This window comes from Pleurodeles waltl, chromosome 12, assembly GCF_031143425.1.
Source record: "Pleurodeles waltl isolate 20211129_DDA chromosome 12, aPleWal1.hap1.20221129, whole genome shotgun sequence".
Lineage (NCBI taxonomy): Eukaryota > Metazoa > Chordata > Amphibia > Caudata > Salamandridae > Pleurodeles > Pleurodeles waltl.
Window position 1 is genome coordinate 194,114,921 of NC_090451.1, and position 15,478 is coordinate 194,130,398.

At 43.7% G+C, this 15,478-nt stretch overlaps 1 protein-coding gene across 3 annotated transcripts in view; it reads left to right on the forward strand.

The window, feature by feature from the left end:
* Positions 1 to 15,478, forward strand: part of BANP (BTG3 associated nuclear protein) — a 927,800-nt gene that overhangs the window by 98,889 nt on the left and 813,433 nt on the right. For 2 of the 3 annotated variants that reach the window (XM_069217391.1, XM_069217390.1), the window contains one exon: positions 8,078 to 8,113. The exons of the other annotated variant lie outside the window; for it this stretch is intronic. In XM_069217391.1, the coding sequence (XP_069073492.1) occupies positions 8,078 to 8,113 (36 nt within the window). The remainder of the gene's footprint in view (positions 1 to 8,077; positions 8,114 to 15,478) is intronic. 3 annotated transcript variants of the gene reach the window in all.

The following is a 15,478-nucleotide window of genomic DNA, read 5'->3' on the forward strand; positions in this document are numbered from 1 at the left end:
CTTCAATCTCTCTGTTTCACCAGTTACTCCTCGGAGTAAATCACTTCGCGTCACCAGTGACTTTCGGAGAAAAGGCCACTCTGCTCATCTGAAGGATCTTAGTCTTCCACAGGTGAAATTGCTGTCACTATTTGTTTTAAAGGGCTTCCAGCATCTTTTTGGCTCCAGACACCCATCTATGGATGAGGCCATTGTAACAATGCAAGAAAGACCAGTGATGTCAACTCTCCGGCTATTGGGAGGGCAATTTGATGTAGTCACAGGCTGCAATTCATTCCCTCCTAGGGCGGTGCCTTTTCAGCTATGCAACATCTCAAACCATCATGACAGATGCTTCTCTTCTGGCCTGGGGAGCCCATATGGTGGCCTCCACATCCAAGGATTGTGCTTGTCAAAAGAAAACACCTAACACCTCAACTTCCTTTAGTTGAAGGCAGTTCATATGGTCCTGAAGTTATTTCTAACCAGCTTCAGAACTGCTTTCCTCCTTGTACAGACCGACAACATCACAACATAAAGGGAGGCATGAGATCCATAGCTCCGTCTGTAGAAGCCTAAATGGGATTTCCAGGTGTCAACTGATTTGTAAGGGGATTGCTTAATCGTAAACTTTAGGTCACCTCGTGTGGTTCAACACTTGCTCCTCGGCCAGCCAAATAACCAGTGGGCCAACAGTAGTATTGAATTTCTGCTCCTGGGTTATTTTAATAGATTCTTTATCCACCTTGAGGGAGAAGGAATGAGGGGCGAGCATAGCGCTGCAGGGATGAGTGCTGCCCAAAGTAGTGGGATCCTGATGTAGAATCGCTATAGTGCCTTGGCTGATATCGAGTGACTCATTGGGTCTGAGCACAAGGCACTACAAGGAGACAAATGTGTGGGTGGGTGCTCGGATAGTGCCGTGGATGGTTTATTTAGTTGGGCTGCTGGTGGAAGTGCTCCCTCGCATGGGGAAGGAGCCGCTCAAGCAGTTTGAGTCCATGAACGTGAGACTTGGGCTATGGAAGGCTTGGTCCCATTTAACATGGCTGGTGGGTGGTGTGAGTGCGGCAATGGTTGGTTTTTATTCTGTTACCAAACTGATTTCTTGGATCACAGCAGGGCTTTAATCGAAGCTGCCCTGCCTTGAGTGAGGCACCTTCATAGACTAATATGATATATGCCTGCTCCAAGAAACCTAGTCAACCAGCTCTGTGCCTCGCGCTGGATTTATATCATTTACCAAGGAGGCTGCTACAGCGGGGAGAGGCAGACCAATCTGGAGTTTGACAACTTGGGTCAAGATAAACCTTTCCTGCTGTGCCCAGAAAGTAGACCTGGTCTGTCCAGATCTGACCTCACCAGACATGACTGTACTATATATTTACAGTACTTAATGCAGGCCAGCTGCAAATAAAGTGCATTCTAATGTAGTATCAATGCAGTCTGCCCACCTGGCCTAACTCCTGGTAGAAACTGTCAAGATTATAAGGGGGGATTTCAATTTCCAGTTCGAACCTCTTGATGTGCATGTGGGGTTTCAGTCACCAGAAGATCTACTGTGGTCTATAGCGGCACTGACAATGCTCCCTGTAAAGAAGAGGTCTCCTTTGGCTCTACAGCTCAGCTCTGTTGTATTAAATCAGGGGCTGAGAGCCTGTAACGGCAGTCAAAGATGGATAAAGAAGGTAACCACAGATTTAATCAACCACAGAGCACGTCTCATCGATTACATTCTACTTGACATACAGCTGGGGCCTAAGATGGTAGATATGGTGATACTTCCCCGCCAGGACAGTGATCATAATGACCTTGCCTTGGAGCTGAGGAGCTTAGATCCTGTAGCTCAGCTAAACTGCAACAAGCCCTTAGAAGGCTAGCCCTGTACTCCAGTAGGAGAAGGGTCAAAAGGAGCTCATTATCTTGCGCCAGGGAATCGGTAGCTAAAGTTTATAGGGTAGTCGCTGATTAGATGGGTGAGTTGCTTCCACTACTAGACTCGCTCAGGAGGATGGCATGGTGTTAACTAAAATTAGTGAAATCCATACCCAAATCTTCCAAAAGCTGGGCGAACATTTTTTGGTGGAGGTCAGCTAAATGGTCAGGAGATCTAGTGTGCCTTCTTGGTATAGTTATCGATGGAAGGAGGCAAGAGGGGCACTGATGGATACCATTAGGACCAATGACAGACAATTGATCAAGCAAACCAGACGGGAACGGGAATTTAATATTTCACACAGGATGCAAGGTGTGGTTGGGAGATCGGAAACGGGAAATCTTGCTAGTACCGGTTAAAAGTGGAGATTCGAAAACATTTTGGAATATTATCTCCACTGGCTCTAGTGAAAGGTTCTCTCCTGATGAAAATCATATTGCTACGGCTGAATGGGTTGCCCACTTTGCCAGTTAATACTCCCATGAAGAGCAGAGTGTAGGGCTTGGACTGGTAACTTGTGTTGATATCTTGGTAAATCAAAAAGAATTGGTAACCACATTGGGATCGCCTACTTTGGTCAGTGGGTCCCTGGAAAATATGAGCTTTAATTGCGGAGAAATCAAGCAAGCCATTCAAAAAGTTGTGAGAAATGAAGCCCCAGGGCTAGATAAGGTACCCGGGACCTTTTATGGATGAGGTGGGTATTTGGGCCCAATATTTCACCCTATTATTAAATGCCATATTGAAAGGGACCCTATTTCTGCCACTTGGGTGGGTGCAGAGATTGTGCCCATTTAAAAAAGGGGATCTACAGATCGTCTCTCAAACTACAGGCCTATAATCCTGATTGATGGTGCCCAAAAAATCTTCGTGAGGGTCATTGTGGGCCGACTGGATGTATGCTTCAAATATTTTGACTCTCTCACAGATAGGGTTGAGGGAGCGCACTAGCACGCTAAACCAGGACTTCCGGCTAAAGTCATTGTGCTGGAGGTTCGTTAAGTTAGGTCGAGGGTGATTGTATGTGGTATTTACCAATCTAAGGGCAGCTTTCGATCTCGTTTCTCAAAGTTATGGCAAGCTTTAGCTGGCATGGGAGTTCCGCTTTACTACTAAATTTTATAATAGGCTTCATGACCACAACTATGTCCAAGTAAGGTGTGGCCTATTGGGGGAACTGACTGATCAGTTCCTGGTCAGCAGAGGAGTTAGGCAAGGGTGTCTTAGCCCCTACCCTGTTTTTGCTTTCCATAAACGATTTGGTAGCATATGTGGACCATGCTGACTGGGATGCACGCTGCTTGGCAAACCTCAGCGTTCCTGCCCTGATGTTTGCCAATGATAGGCTGCCCCTATCTAAGTCTCCTATGGGACTGCAAAAAATCTTGGATAGGTTTGACAGCTTTTGTGAGATGAAGGGTCTAAGTATTAAGCTAGCAAAAAACAAGTATGGTGTTCAACCCATGTTGCTCCTCCAGACCCAATCCCACTCTGATAGGGACCCCATTGAGCGTGTCCACACTTTTGAATATCTGGGCGTGGTTCTGAATGAACACTTCCACTGGCAGACCCACATCACCAGGTGTAAACATGGACTAGAGCAGACTACGGGGGATTATTGAAGATATTTAAAGCTTCCCAATTTACCCTATCTTGCCGGCACTGCAGGTCTTTAACTGTCAGTCATTTGTTTCTGCACTCTACGGTGCGGAACCTGTTGGCCATAAAGAAGCTACGGCCTTAAATGTTGTTGAAAGTTGTTTCATGAGGCAATTGACTGGTCTCCCGACCAGTACACCATTGCTTTCCCTGCGAATAGATATGGCATTAAAAAGTATTATGCAGGTAGCTGGGCTACAACCCCGCTTGTTCTGAAGGAGGCTGTGGGCAACTCCAAAACTGAGCCTCTACCAGAAGAGGATGATTGAAAGTTTGTCCCTTCGACGTGCAAGTGACCTCCCATGGATCAAGCATGTGAGAACAACATTATTGGACAATGAGCTTGATAATTTGCGGACTCCCCCGGAAGAGGCTAATGTGACATCAAAAGGGCTAATAAAGAAGTCCTTTTGGCTGTGCCAAATAGGCTTACTGCAATGCCCCTCTAAGATGGGTCCTTCGACATTAGCCTTCCTAGTGTTAAAAGATCATGTTCAGAAAGAGCAGCTCCTGGATGAATTAGAGCCTCCTATTGTCAGGAAGCTCTAGCTGCAATTTAGGTATGGGATCTTAGTGCTTGCCTTGTTTACAGCTACTTGGGGGCAAATGGCAAACACAAGAAGTGCTTGCTGCTCATTCTGTGTATCGGCCTGAAACAATTGAACATGTTTTTTTGTTCTGTCCTGGTTACTGTGGTATAAGGAATAAGTGGATTGCAACACTCTGCCTAAATATTGGTGTCAGAGACTTTAGGGAAGCTCTTAGGATTATTAAGTCAAACACTAGGCAATTGGTGGTCTTCCCAGTCACATGGTTCCTAATGCTGATAGGGAAGATCAGGATAAGAGTACTGTAGAAGGTGGGTGCATATTGCTCACTACTTTATTTGTTTTAATTGCTTTTTATGTGTTCTTAATATTCACTGGTATTTTATTGCTTTTATAATCTTATTTTCATTTTATCTGAATGTATATTTATGATCTTTGATTGCAAAGATTTGCTGAATGAAGAGAATATGAATATAGAGATGGACAAATTCCTCATCCTGGTGTTACCACCCAGGACCAATGGGAAATACTATTTTAATTGGTTGGTCAAAGAAGTTTAGTAAGACATTGCCTGCAATACTGTTATCCTGTCAGTTATTATGAAACTCGTTAACGACAAGACGAAAATGATTCTCATAGTTTCAGAGTAGTGGTTGTACACTAACCTTCTATACCTCTCGGAACGTCCACACATGAAACTGCAGTGCAGACTGGTTGCCCTACTAACGTTTGTAGGCCACATCCTGCATCACAATCTTCTTCACTGAACTTGGTAGTCTTGCTCCTGAACTTTTGCAGTACGGACAATTAAATCTGCTAGAAGTTTGTATGAACATCTTGAAAGATGGGACATCTTACTAGAAAGTTATATTCAATCAAATGGAAGCGGTTTAGCATTTGGTGCCTGCATAATAATACTGATCCTACCAAATACAAAGAAGAATCTGTACTCCTGTATCTTCTTAATTTAGCGAAGTCACAGCTACAATTTTCTTCCATAAAGGTACACTTTGTAGCCATAACAGCGTAAAGGAAAAAACCTTCACAAACTTTTCTGGTTGCAAAGAATTTTCGTGAAGGGTTTAGAAAAGTTTACCATCCCTTAAGGATTTTTCCTTCTCCCTGTAGGTGGAATGTCGTCCTTTCCAAATTATTGTGCCTCCCTTTTGAGCTTATAAACAAGTCCTCTCTTCAGCATATCTCCTGGAATGCTGCTTTTCTGGTGGAAATTGCTTCTGCAAATAGAGTTAGTGAAATCCAGACCCTAAGTTGTAAAGAGCCTATCGGTGTGTTTCATGGAGACAAAGTGGTTAAGAAAACACATCCTCATTTTCTTCCTGAGGTTGTCTCTGATTTGTTTGTGTAAATCATATAGCCTCCCTTCCAACATTCTTTCAAAATTAGTCCACACAAGCTGAACGAGCGTTGCATTCCGTTGATTTAAAAAGTGTTCTAAAGTTTTAGTTTGATAAAACTAAAAACACCTGACAGTCAGTCCATGTATTTGTTAATTATGGTCTTAAATGACCCATTTACCTACTTCTGTAGAGTCCATTTCTCGTTGCAATGTGTCCTGTATTTTATTGTGTTAAGGTAATGCCCACAAGACTTTGCCTGGTGAGCCAAACCCCGTTCTACAAGAGGTGGGGCCGCTACTGCGGCTTTATTACCAAACATGTACGTGTCGATAAGTGTTAACCAGACTCTTAGCAGTCCATGCATATGTTGAAACGGCAATATTGCACTGCAGTAACGAAACTTGAGGGGGGGGGGGGGGGGGCACCTGGCAAAGTACATGGACTCCCCCCTCCCTCCCTGCAGAAGAGGCGAAGAGGCAAAATTAATTGCTTTCAGTTTTCATAAGTTTCATCATTCTGTTTAAAAAAAAAAAAAAAAAAAGGCCTACCTGCCATCTATATTATATGATGGGATGCTGGAAGTGCTCTGTGCCTTAAAGAAGCTGCACGGTTTTTCCCCAACCTTTAAGGATTCGGCCTATATGACTTTATTGTTCCTATTGTTCTCACCCTTTCAAAAACGTTTTGTGATAGTGCTTTTCAGGTCACTGGGTTTCTTTTTGTAGTGTTGTGTATATTTTAAATATAGTTCATTTTTAACAAAATGCTTGAAATTAGCTAACATAGCCTGTTCTAAAAAATGTATTTTTCACATTAAAAAATTGGCTTTTTTGAAAATGATAGTATATGCTTTTAATCAATATGACACAATCTTCACCGTACATGGCAGTGGTGCTCTTCTTATCATTATGAAACCATGATACCAAGAGGATGGATAATATTGCTGCCCCCCTTACTTCCATGCTTGTAGTCCCTGCCACGGCATCCCAGTTTTCCTGCCCCCTTGTTTCTCAGTGGGACAGAGGTTAATAGAGGTGAATGATAGTTTGAGAATGAGCGACTTCTCTGACACTATAAGGTCATACCATGATATAGGTTCCTGTATCTGTACAAAGGCATCTGTGCATATGACCCTCCTCACAGTATATCAGGCTGCTGGCCAAATGGGTGATGCCTCTTGGCATTCAAGCTTGTCTCGGGCACATTACTTTGTACAGGCAAAATAAAAACTGCTACGTAGCAGAAGGATGATCTTAGCATGTCAACTATTCTTCAGTGGGTGTGTGTGTGTGTGTGTGTGTGTGTCTATTGGGGACGTTTTGTTTGAACATGGGGTAGGTCCTGTGCATAGGGAGCAATACCTAGCAATAACCAACCGTAAGTCTGTATACAAGTATGTCCTGACATATGCAGCTGTTTGATATGTTGAGCTCTACCTCGTCATATAAGGCAGCTTTGGAATGCAAGATGTAGTCATTAGAGGCATGTGAAGGGTCTATATGGGCATGTGATGGCCATGCCTGATCTTTGAGACCCTGCATTAGCATTTGAGACTGTACATTGTGTGCATCATTCCTCTAAATGAGCTCAGCTAAAGAAATCTCAGGGCCGGACCCAACACTGTAGACTGCCCTATAAGCATATATCTAAATGTTTAAATGAATATAATGATACACTTGGGCGTGTGTCAAGCATATGATGGGCTGTAGCTGGGGTAGTATAGAATGTCACTTGCTCTACTCAAAGTATTCTGGTTGCTGGACGCTGGTTTGCAGACCAACCACTTGGCTCTTGGTAAAAAGGACCGAGTTGAGATTCTTTCTTTTATTACGTACTAAATTATTGTACCACATAGTTTGAATTTGTACAACATCAGCTCCGTGGTCCACACATTTTTTATAATAATACTTGTTTCCCACAACAGATTTGAACCTTGACATTCTTTGATAATGTGGAATTAAAAAAGCTTCACCCACCCTTCTAAATCTGATTATCTAGTGCCCCCATGCTAGCCTCTTTATCGTAGTGTGAAGTTTTCTACAAAATGCAGCTTCGCGTGCTCAATTTTATGCATCCAACCAAGTTGCGAAAACATGGAGTTAATGGAGCACCCCGCTAAAAGTAACATTGTCTGTGAAGCAGTGTTGCTCTTCCCTACCCCATGAACAGTAAACCATGGAACTTTATCTCCCCCATGTCTAGTTCAGTGACAATTGTTACTTTTATCCTCATCACACTTGACAATCTTCCTGCTGCTAAGCATAAGGTTTTTACACCTACTATTCAGTTTTCATATTTTCTCACAGCAGTGCAATTTGAAGATCCCCTTTCTATTCATTGTCCCGTTCCCATATAAACAGCATAGTCAAGCATTTTATGAAGTGCTGTCTTGCCTTCATCTCATTTTCATGAGGTGCTGAATTTAATAAAGCAAGTTCTTGTTCAGAGTGCTAAATATTCATTTCAAATCAGTTTTTGTGCATAACGGAGATTTGAATTGGACAAATGTCTACGTTTGCCCTTGTTTATCTCCACAATATATGATTTTGGCTCGCTCCCCTTTTGGGGGTTTAATTGTATCTCCTTTATCGTGACAGCACAAAGACCTGCTTCCTGGGGCTGGGGACCTACAGGTAAAGTGACTCCAGATTTTGTTTTCTTTTAACAAGCTTCCTATTAAACACCCTCACCGCTTTTTGTATTATTGTAACTGTCTGATGTTTCTGCCCCTTTCTAATTCTGTTCTCCCTTTGATATCTTTGAAAATATTTCTTCGTATGTTCCTCTGCTGTTCTACAAAGTCTCCCCTAAATTATTTTAAAACTCTTAATAATTATGCATCCAGCTATTTCCCTAACTGTCCTCTGCCCCAGTCGCCTCCTTCTTTTATGACATGTTGTATTTTCCTTACTATTAAATGCACCCTACTGTGAACCGACTGTTCTTCATATTGTTATATTCATTCATGTTGTTTGTTTTACTGACGATTGTGATATTGCCTCGTGGCCACATCAGAGATCTCTTCTAGGCTTGGTTGGTGATTGTATTTTGGCATGCTGACAGCGCATGTGGGGGAACATAGCTACAAGTAATTGCAGTATTAGTTGCTGTGTTCCCCACAGGTATAGCTGTGGTGAGCGAACATATTATGAGTCCTCCAATTAAAATTTGCTTTGTGTGCCAGCACTACTCGATATTGTGTGTTAGGGCTGTGTGCCGCATTAGGGCGCAGGCCACATCAGAGAAGTAGTACAGTCCTGGAATGTACATTTAGGATTCGTAGGCACGAAAGTGCAGTCATCAGTGACTTTCATAAAGTTATTTGATACTTTCGTGCCTCAGTGATGGACTAGGTGCATTTCAGAGTCAGAGTATATTCAGATGAGATTCATTTTAATTTGAGTTGGCAGCGTAAGGAGGGGTGGCTGGAGATCATGAGCCTGATGTTTCGGGGTGCCAGAAAAACCAAGGTAGTTAATTTGTCAGGAGATAGCCGGGTGCATGTATTTTCCAGGCCCTAATCTCTTAGCCTTGTGCTCTCTTATTCTAAAGTGGCATGAAAATCAGAAATTCGCATAGGGTAGGAACATCACTTGCTAAAGGATGCTTTTTTAAAAATATTGTACTGTATTGTGAGTTGATGAGAAATTGAAATTGAAATTGAATTGTGTTTCATCTTCTCTAGTTAAGTGCCTCAATCTGGAATTTATCTCAAACTGACCTTACATTCTTTAAAACAGAAAAGGGGAGACTTTTCCTACTAATGTCCCATACCTTTCCTTAGTAACATATTGTCTTCCAGTGCGTCTTTTAAGACATGGTAATGAAGTGACCTGGAATGACTTTCTGTCCCTTCGCCACTGCCTCCAGAATCGAAGTCTTGTCCAGTGGTATCATAATAAACCTCTCCTCTTTCAGTATCTTCTCCAGACACTTACAACTTTCATGACTTGCTGCTAAAAACTTGCTCTTTAGCCTTGGGAAAAATCCCAGCAATAATTAGGCTCTTATATTTTTTTTCCGATCTCATGTGATAGCAGATAATTACAACAGAGCAGCCACTTTCACCAGAGAATGCCTGGTGAGTGCTCATGTCCTGGAAGCTTGCCGGCTTACTTTTACCTAGCACTGGTTCCTGTCCTAGAAGGGTTAACATTTAATGATTTATCTTTAGTTTGGTAACTCAGCAGTCTCCTGTTACTAATATTTGTCTATAGTCCCATGTGTTTTGTATATATTTGTATAACAGTAATTCAGTGAGGGTCATGCAGCATCTACTTCAAGTAGGGCTGCTTCTGCCACCATCGCCAGAGTTTCACTTGATATCACAACAAAGGTCCACCAGGGCACCTGAAGACATTATTGTATTAAAAATGGATTTTACCAAATTGAAGAAATGACTAGAATAAGACATGTAATATTAGATCTAAAATAAGAGTGAGCAACGTTCCAAGCAATGCTTGTAGGTGAGTGCAGTTATAGACAATAATAAGGCCGAGATGCCTGATAATGGTGTAAAAACAGTGTTTTCAGGTCATTGTGAATCGATTAGAGGGTAGAAACATTCACTGTTGACCTTTATAGTTGTATAGAGTGCATGGAGGTCATTCATTCCTGCCGCATGCATTTGTGGGGATACTCTTTTAGGAAAAGTCACATCAACAACAGACTCATGGCACGGAAGGTGTCAAGAATGTTTCTGTCAAGGAGGATATATTTAGTTGCTCATGTCTCACTCAAGTTCATTGGGCCCCCGGTGTGGCAGAGAAGTTACATACACCAACAGTGATGCACATTTGCAGCTAGCTAAGAAGAACCAAATTCAGGAGAGAGTTCTAGATGAGATACGTATGCAAAAATCGTAAAGGCCAGGCATGCCAAGTACATTTAATATTGAATGCACATGCCTTCAAAGGTGGAGGTTTTTCAAAGGAATGGCATGGGCAAAGTTAAAATAGGGAAATAGTGGGTAGGCTGCACCTTTTCACTGAAAACTAACAATTTTTCCTCAAAGATCCTAGTGTAAACTAAATTAAGACCCCTTGTTGGTTAACACAGCGTTGAAGATGCAGGAATCCAGGAGCAAGCAGGTTGCTGGCACGTCAATGGCCAGCTGCTAATCCGAACAGGACATGAGCTCTGGTTCTGTTGCAAAGCCCACCAGCAAAAACAGGCAATCCTTCTTGGCATGAAAAAACTAATGTTAAAGGTGTTGTAGTAATCCCCATAACCAGTGTATATGTAGTTGTTGAATCAGCCATATGGTGTAGAGTTCCTGACATCCAAATTAAATTTACCTCCATTAAACAATCCAGCTAGATTTTCTATGTGCATTCATAAATCTTGCTTTGGGAAGAAGAAGAAATATAGATATTAGATGTAATAAGTGTATAGCTTATATTAATGCCATTAGTATGGCATTGGATATACTTTAGTCCAGTGCTTCCCAACTTGTGGTCCGGGGACCCCTGGGGGTCTGCAAAGCCTCCTCAGGGGGCCCGTGACTGCTAATTAAATGAAATAAGATTAACAGATTAGGTACACAGCTTTCAGTAATGACTCAGTAGATGGGTGGGGGGGGGGGGAATTCCCAGATTCCAATAATGATTCAGTGGGGGGTCCCCGGGTTCCAGTAATGATAAAGTGGGGTTCCACAGAAGTCAAAAGGTTAGGAACCGCTGCTTTAGTCGGATCATTAAGTTCCAATTCACTGTCAATATAAGTTTATTATAACTCTAAAATCCTATAAAATCTTTCATATAGAAGACCTCACCGACCTAAACGTTATGGCCTTTCTAGAAACTTCTGAAAACCTTGCCTCCCTCAGCAATTTACTGTACCCACTCACACTGCTAGACACCTATTAGACCAGATTTTCTCCTCAATCAGCGATATCAAAGTCCACAAGCCAGCACCTATGACCTGGGCAGACCACACCCTCATCAGTTTCAGCATACTCATTCAGCACCACCACAGACCTACCACCACCAGAACTGCCCGCCGCAGAAGAAAAAGCATCTCCGACCCGGGCACACCAGCAATTTGCCGGAAGATATCAAGGACCTCAAGAACTGGATCACCGCAGGTGTCGTGTCAGAACTTCTTTCAGAGGGGCACACAAAGGCTGCTGGGCCCAACTGTGGGGTTGAGGTCTTTTACTCCTGGTGTCCTGAGGTACAACCTGCTATAGATCCTGTGCCAAGTACATCTTCTGCACTTGAATCTCAGCAGTAATATGGTCAAGCAGGCAAAGGCTCGCTTGGGAGCAGGGAGAACAGCTGGCCTTGGCCCCCCTGTCCCCGTCACAGGCAGAAGTCCTACAGAGCTTCCCCTTCCTCACACAGCGTGTCTGGCTGCTTGGCAGATGACAATTTTTGGGATCTCAAATATCCCTACTTATAGTCCATTTTCAGACACCAAATGTAATTTAGGGTCTGAGGTTTAGACGTTATATATTGAGGGTCTGCTCTTTTTTAAGTGTCCACTCCTCTGCTCTCTCTTTCTCTGTAAAGCAGTCTTTCACAGCAGGAGTGACTCCAAAGCTGATCGCCTCACAACACAGGCCTCAGGAGTGACTAGAGTTCACATCTTGATGTCAGCCACAGTGATATGTGGATCGAAAGGGTATCCAGGGTCCCAGCCCTACTCTGATTCTCTTATCAGCCCTATCTCCTTCCTGAGATGTACCTAGGCCCCTTCCTTGTGACATCTCATAGAATCAAAGAGCACCATTTGAAGTGCTCATGGAAACCTTGGCTCTCCGCTCTCCATTGTGCATCCCGCCAGGAATGCAGCATTTCTAAACCTGTCTCTGGGGATTTCTCCACATCCTCTCCATGTTTCACCATGAAGGCCTAGATCCCCCCAAAATGGAACCCAGGTGCCTCCATGTATTGTACATTCACAGGGACACATACACTAATTGCACGTATACAGCCTACACACATTCCTGAACACTGTACCCTTTATATATTGTACCACTTATAGGCAAACGAAAATTCAGCACATTCATTTAATAAGCATGCTTTGCCCAGCACTACGCCTTTCATGTACTGTTCCACTCATAGGCGCACATACATCGAGCACATGCATTTACCATGTGTGCACTGCACAACAGTACATCCTCCATATATTCTACCACTCATGGCACACATACATCAGCACATGCGCTCACCATGAACATTCTGTTCAGTACTGCATTATCCCTCTATTGTACCCTTCCCTGGCACACATACACCTAGCACAGATACACCATTCCTGCACTGAGCAGCAGTTCACAACAAACCTATGTAGGCCAAGGGTGAGTTTGCTCACAAAAGCGGAACTTGAAAAATTAGTGAATCTGTAAGCCTCACTCCAGCGGCACATACTAACAAGTATTGGCAAAGCCAATAGGTTTACCTATGTGAGGTCTATTGGCTTTGTCAATGTTTTTTAAATATGTTGCACACTACCATAGTGATTGTGGTCAGACAACACAAAGGCAAAGTGTGAGAATAAGAGGCATCAATAGGAAAGATGGCAGCAGGAAGGCAAAGCAGCAGCAGCTCTCTCGCCGGGACAAGCAGAGAAGCCATAGCAGCATAGCTCCACTGCCACCCGATGGGCAGCCTTCCTGCCCGGGCTCCAGAGCGAGTGCTGCGGACACCTGCAGGTACACGGGCCAGATGATGATGTAAGCTGAATGTAACTACACACGGTAGGCAAGAGGCGATCTGTCATGAGTGTCCTTTCTTTAACAGTGTTATTCGCACACATTTAAAAGGTGCAGCTTAATCCCACACATAGTACTTTAGGCATGTACAGTCGCACACAGGACACGCCTGCACGCCCCTCCCGTTAAAAACTGCAATCAAGAGGGCAAGAGTGTTTTATCCAAACACAATGAATGAAGACTGCAGTTAGCCTTTTCCGTCCCCATGCCAAAAGAGAGAAGGTATTCCGAACATGTGCACCCCAGTCAGAAGGTCATGGGCTGTACGCATGGAAGTATGATCCAGGGCAGCGAGCGGTGGCTCAACCTGTCATTTGTTTGGTCAGTTGAGAGTCCTTTGTTAAATATGCCTTCGCTCCTGAATCAGTGTTTATCCAGTGTGGGGCACAGAAGAGGGACTGAAATACACGTTTCCGTAATAAAATAACACCACGCTTGGGAAGAGAAAAACCGCACTGTTCACCTGTGCTCGGTCAAGCTCCACTCTTCTCGTGCAGCTACCTTTAACATGCATGGAAAGTAGTTTAATGACTAGGACTCTACTTTGAAGAAAGTGGTAACACGTAGCTCATGAGCCATGAGCCGAGGCAGACTCAGGCTTCCATTCTCTAGGAGATCAGTAAAAGAAGTACCATGAATTGAGTGATAGTGACATCTTTTATTTACAGCACATGAGCAAGTGATATATAAAACAAAACACCTTATTGCTTGAAAAAGCAGGAGTCTATTGTCACTAGGTGGGTGTCACCCGCTGATTGATTTAGCAAGTTTGTGCTGTGAGGGTTGGCCTTAAGAGATCACACATAATATATCACTTTGTGACAGCCTGGAGTCACAGAGAACAAGTTCACGGCCAGTGCACGCTAGTACTTATTTTCCTTTAATTCATTTTTTTAATGCAGTGATAGATGGATCTGCACATCATTTCAGCACCCCAAGAAAAACAGTCTTGATTGTGGCAATGGTTTAGCCTCGACTCGGGCACGGAAAGCTGAGCATGACATCCTTAGATGCAGAGTGGCTCAAGGCAGTGGAGGGAGCCCCATGCGCTACGCCTCAAGATTCTGTAGTTTAACTGATGAGCCACACTGCAAGCGGCAGCAAGGGCACAGTAGCACGCAGGGTCTACCCGCCGACGGAGCTGTCGCAGTCTCTTAGGGATTAAGAACTATCTGAGCCACCCACACTACCAGGTTGTGATTACTTACTATTGCTCCGGAAGAGGTAAACCGGTTGGCCAGCAGTTAAATTAAGTTGCAGTAACAGCACTTAGTTCCTTCCGACCCTATAGAAAACTACAACTTTACATTCAGAGTGGGCACAATGCAAACGACATGAATAAACATTAACACCCACCTAGAACAATTATTTGCCAGGGTAACACAAGGCTCTCATCCGGAGACCATTCACCAAACTAAGGCGGTTAACTACAGGTCAGGTGGTCAGGATGTCTCCATCCTGATGTCACTAGAGACCAGAACTGCACCCTGCCCCCTTCCTTCTAAACAGGAGGCTGATGCGCAGGAGCTTATCCAGCCAAGCAGATGCTACCATACTATTTCTGTGGACCGACAGCCAGTGAAAAACAGATAAGCACACCTTAGCCAATCACGTTTCAGGTTCCTCTACCGAATGTACGTTCACCACAATTTACTACAACTGATAAAACATGTAACCATGTATCTAATTGGTTAATAATAATTGGATGCCTCACAGCATATCGATTACATGAGCTACTACTGATTTTCAGCTTTAAATAATGGATGCGTGCTTTCAAGCTCATCCCCCGGCCCCTGTACTGTGTGTCACGCGATATAGGGCCCCTTTACAAGGAGCCCCTATAGAAGAGCAGCTATCGTAGGATGGAACACATTGGAGGCCATTAATAAAGGCAAACATGTCAACAGACCCATTTGAAGAGGGGCTGGTGCAAGCGAGTGACTGCAGACATATGCACTCTCAGTGCACAGTCAGAAGTAAATAAATTTTTTTTTTTAAAAGTGAAAGGACACTGGCGACCGGAAACAGTACTTGTGCCCACGGCCACCCATGGACGAAGACTCTGAAGAGCTGGAAGAAGCTGGAGGCAAGGAGGAACTGCTGACCAGTAGGAAGCCAGCCAATAGTAAGTAAAGAGATGCTGACCGATAGGAACCAAGCAAATGACACCCACGTGGGAGCCAGCCAATGGTGAGTACCGAGTGATGTTGGAGCCATGTGAGATCAGCCAATAGTAAGAAGGGGTAAGAAATAGGTGGGATTTAAGCCCCCTTTAAGATTTTTT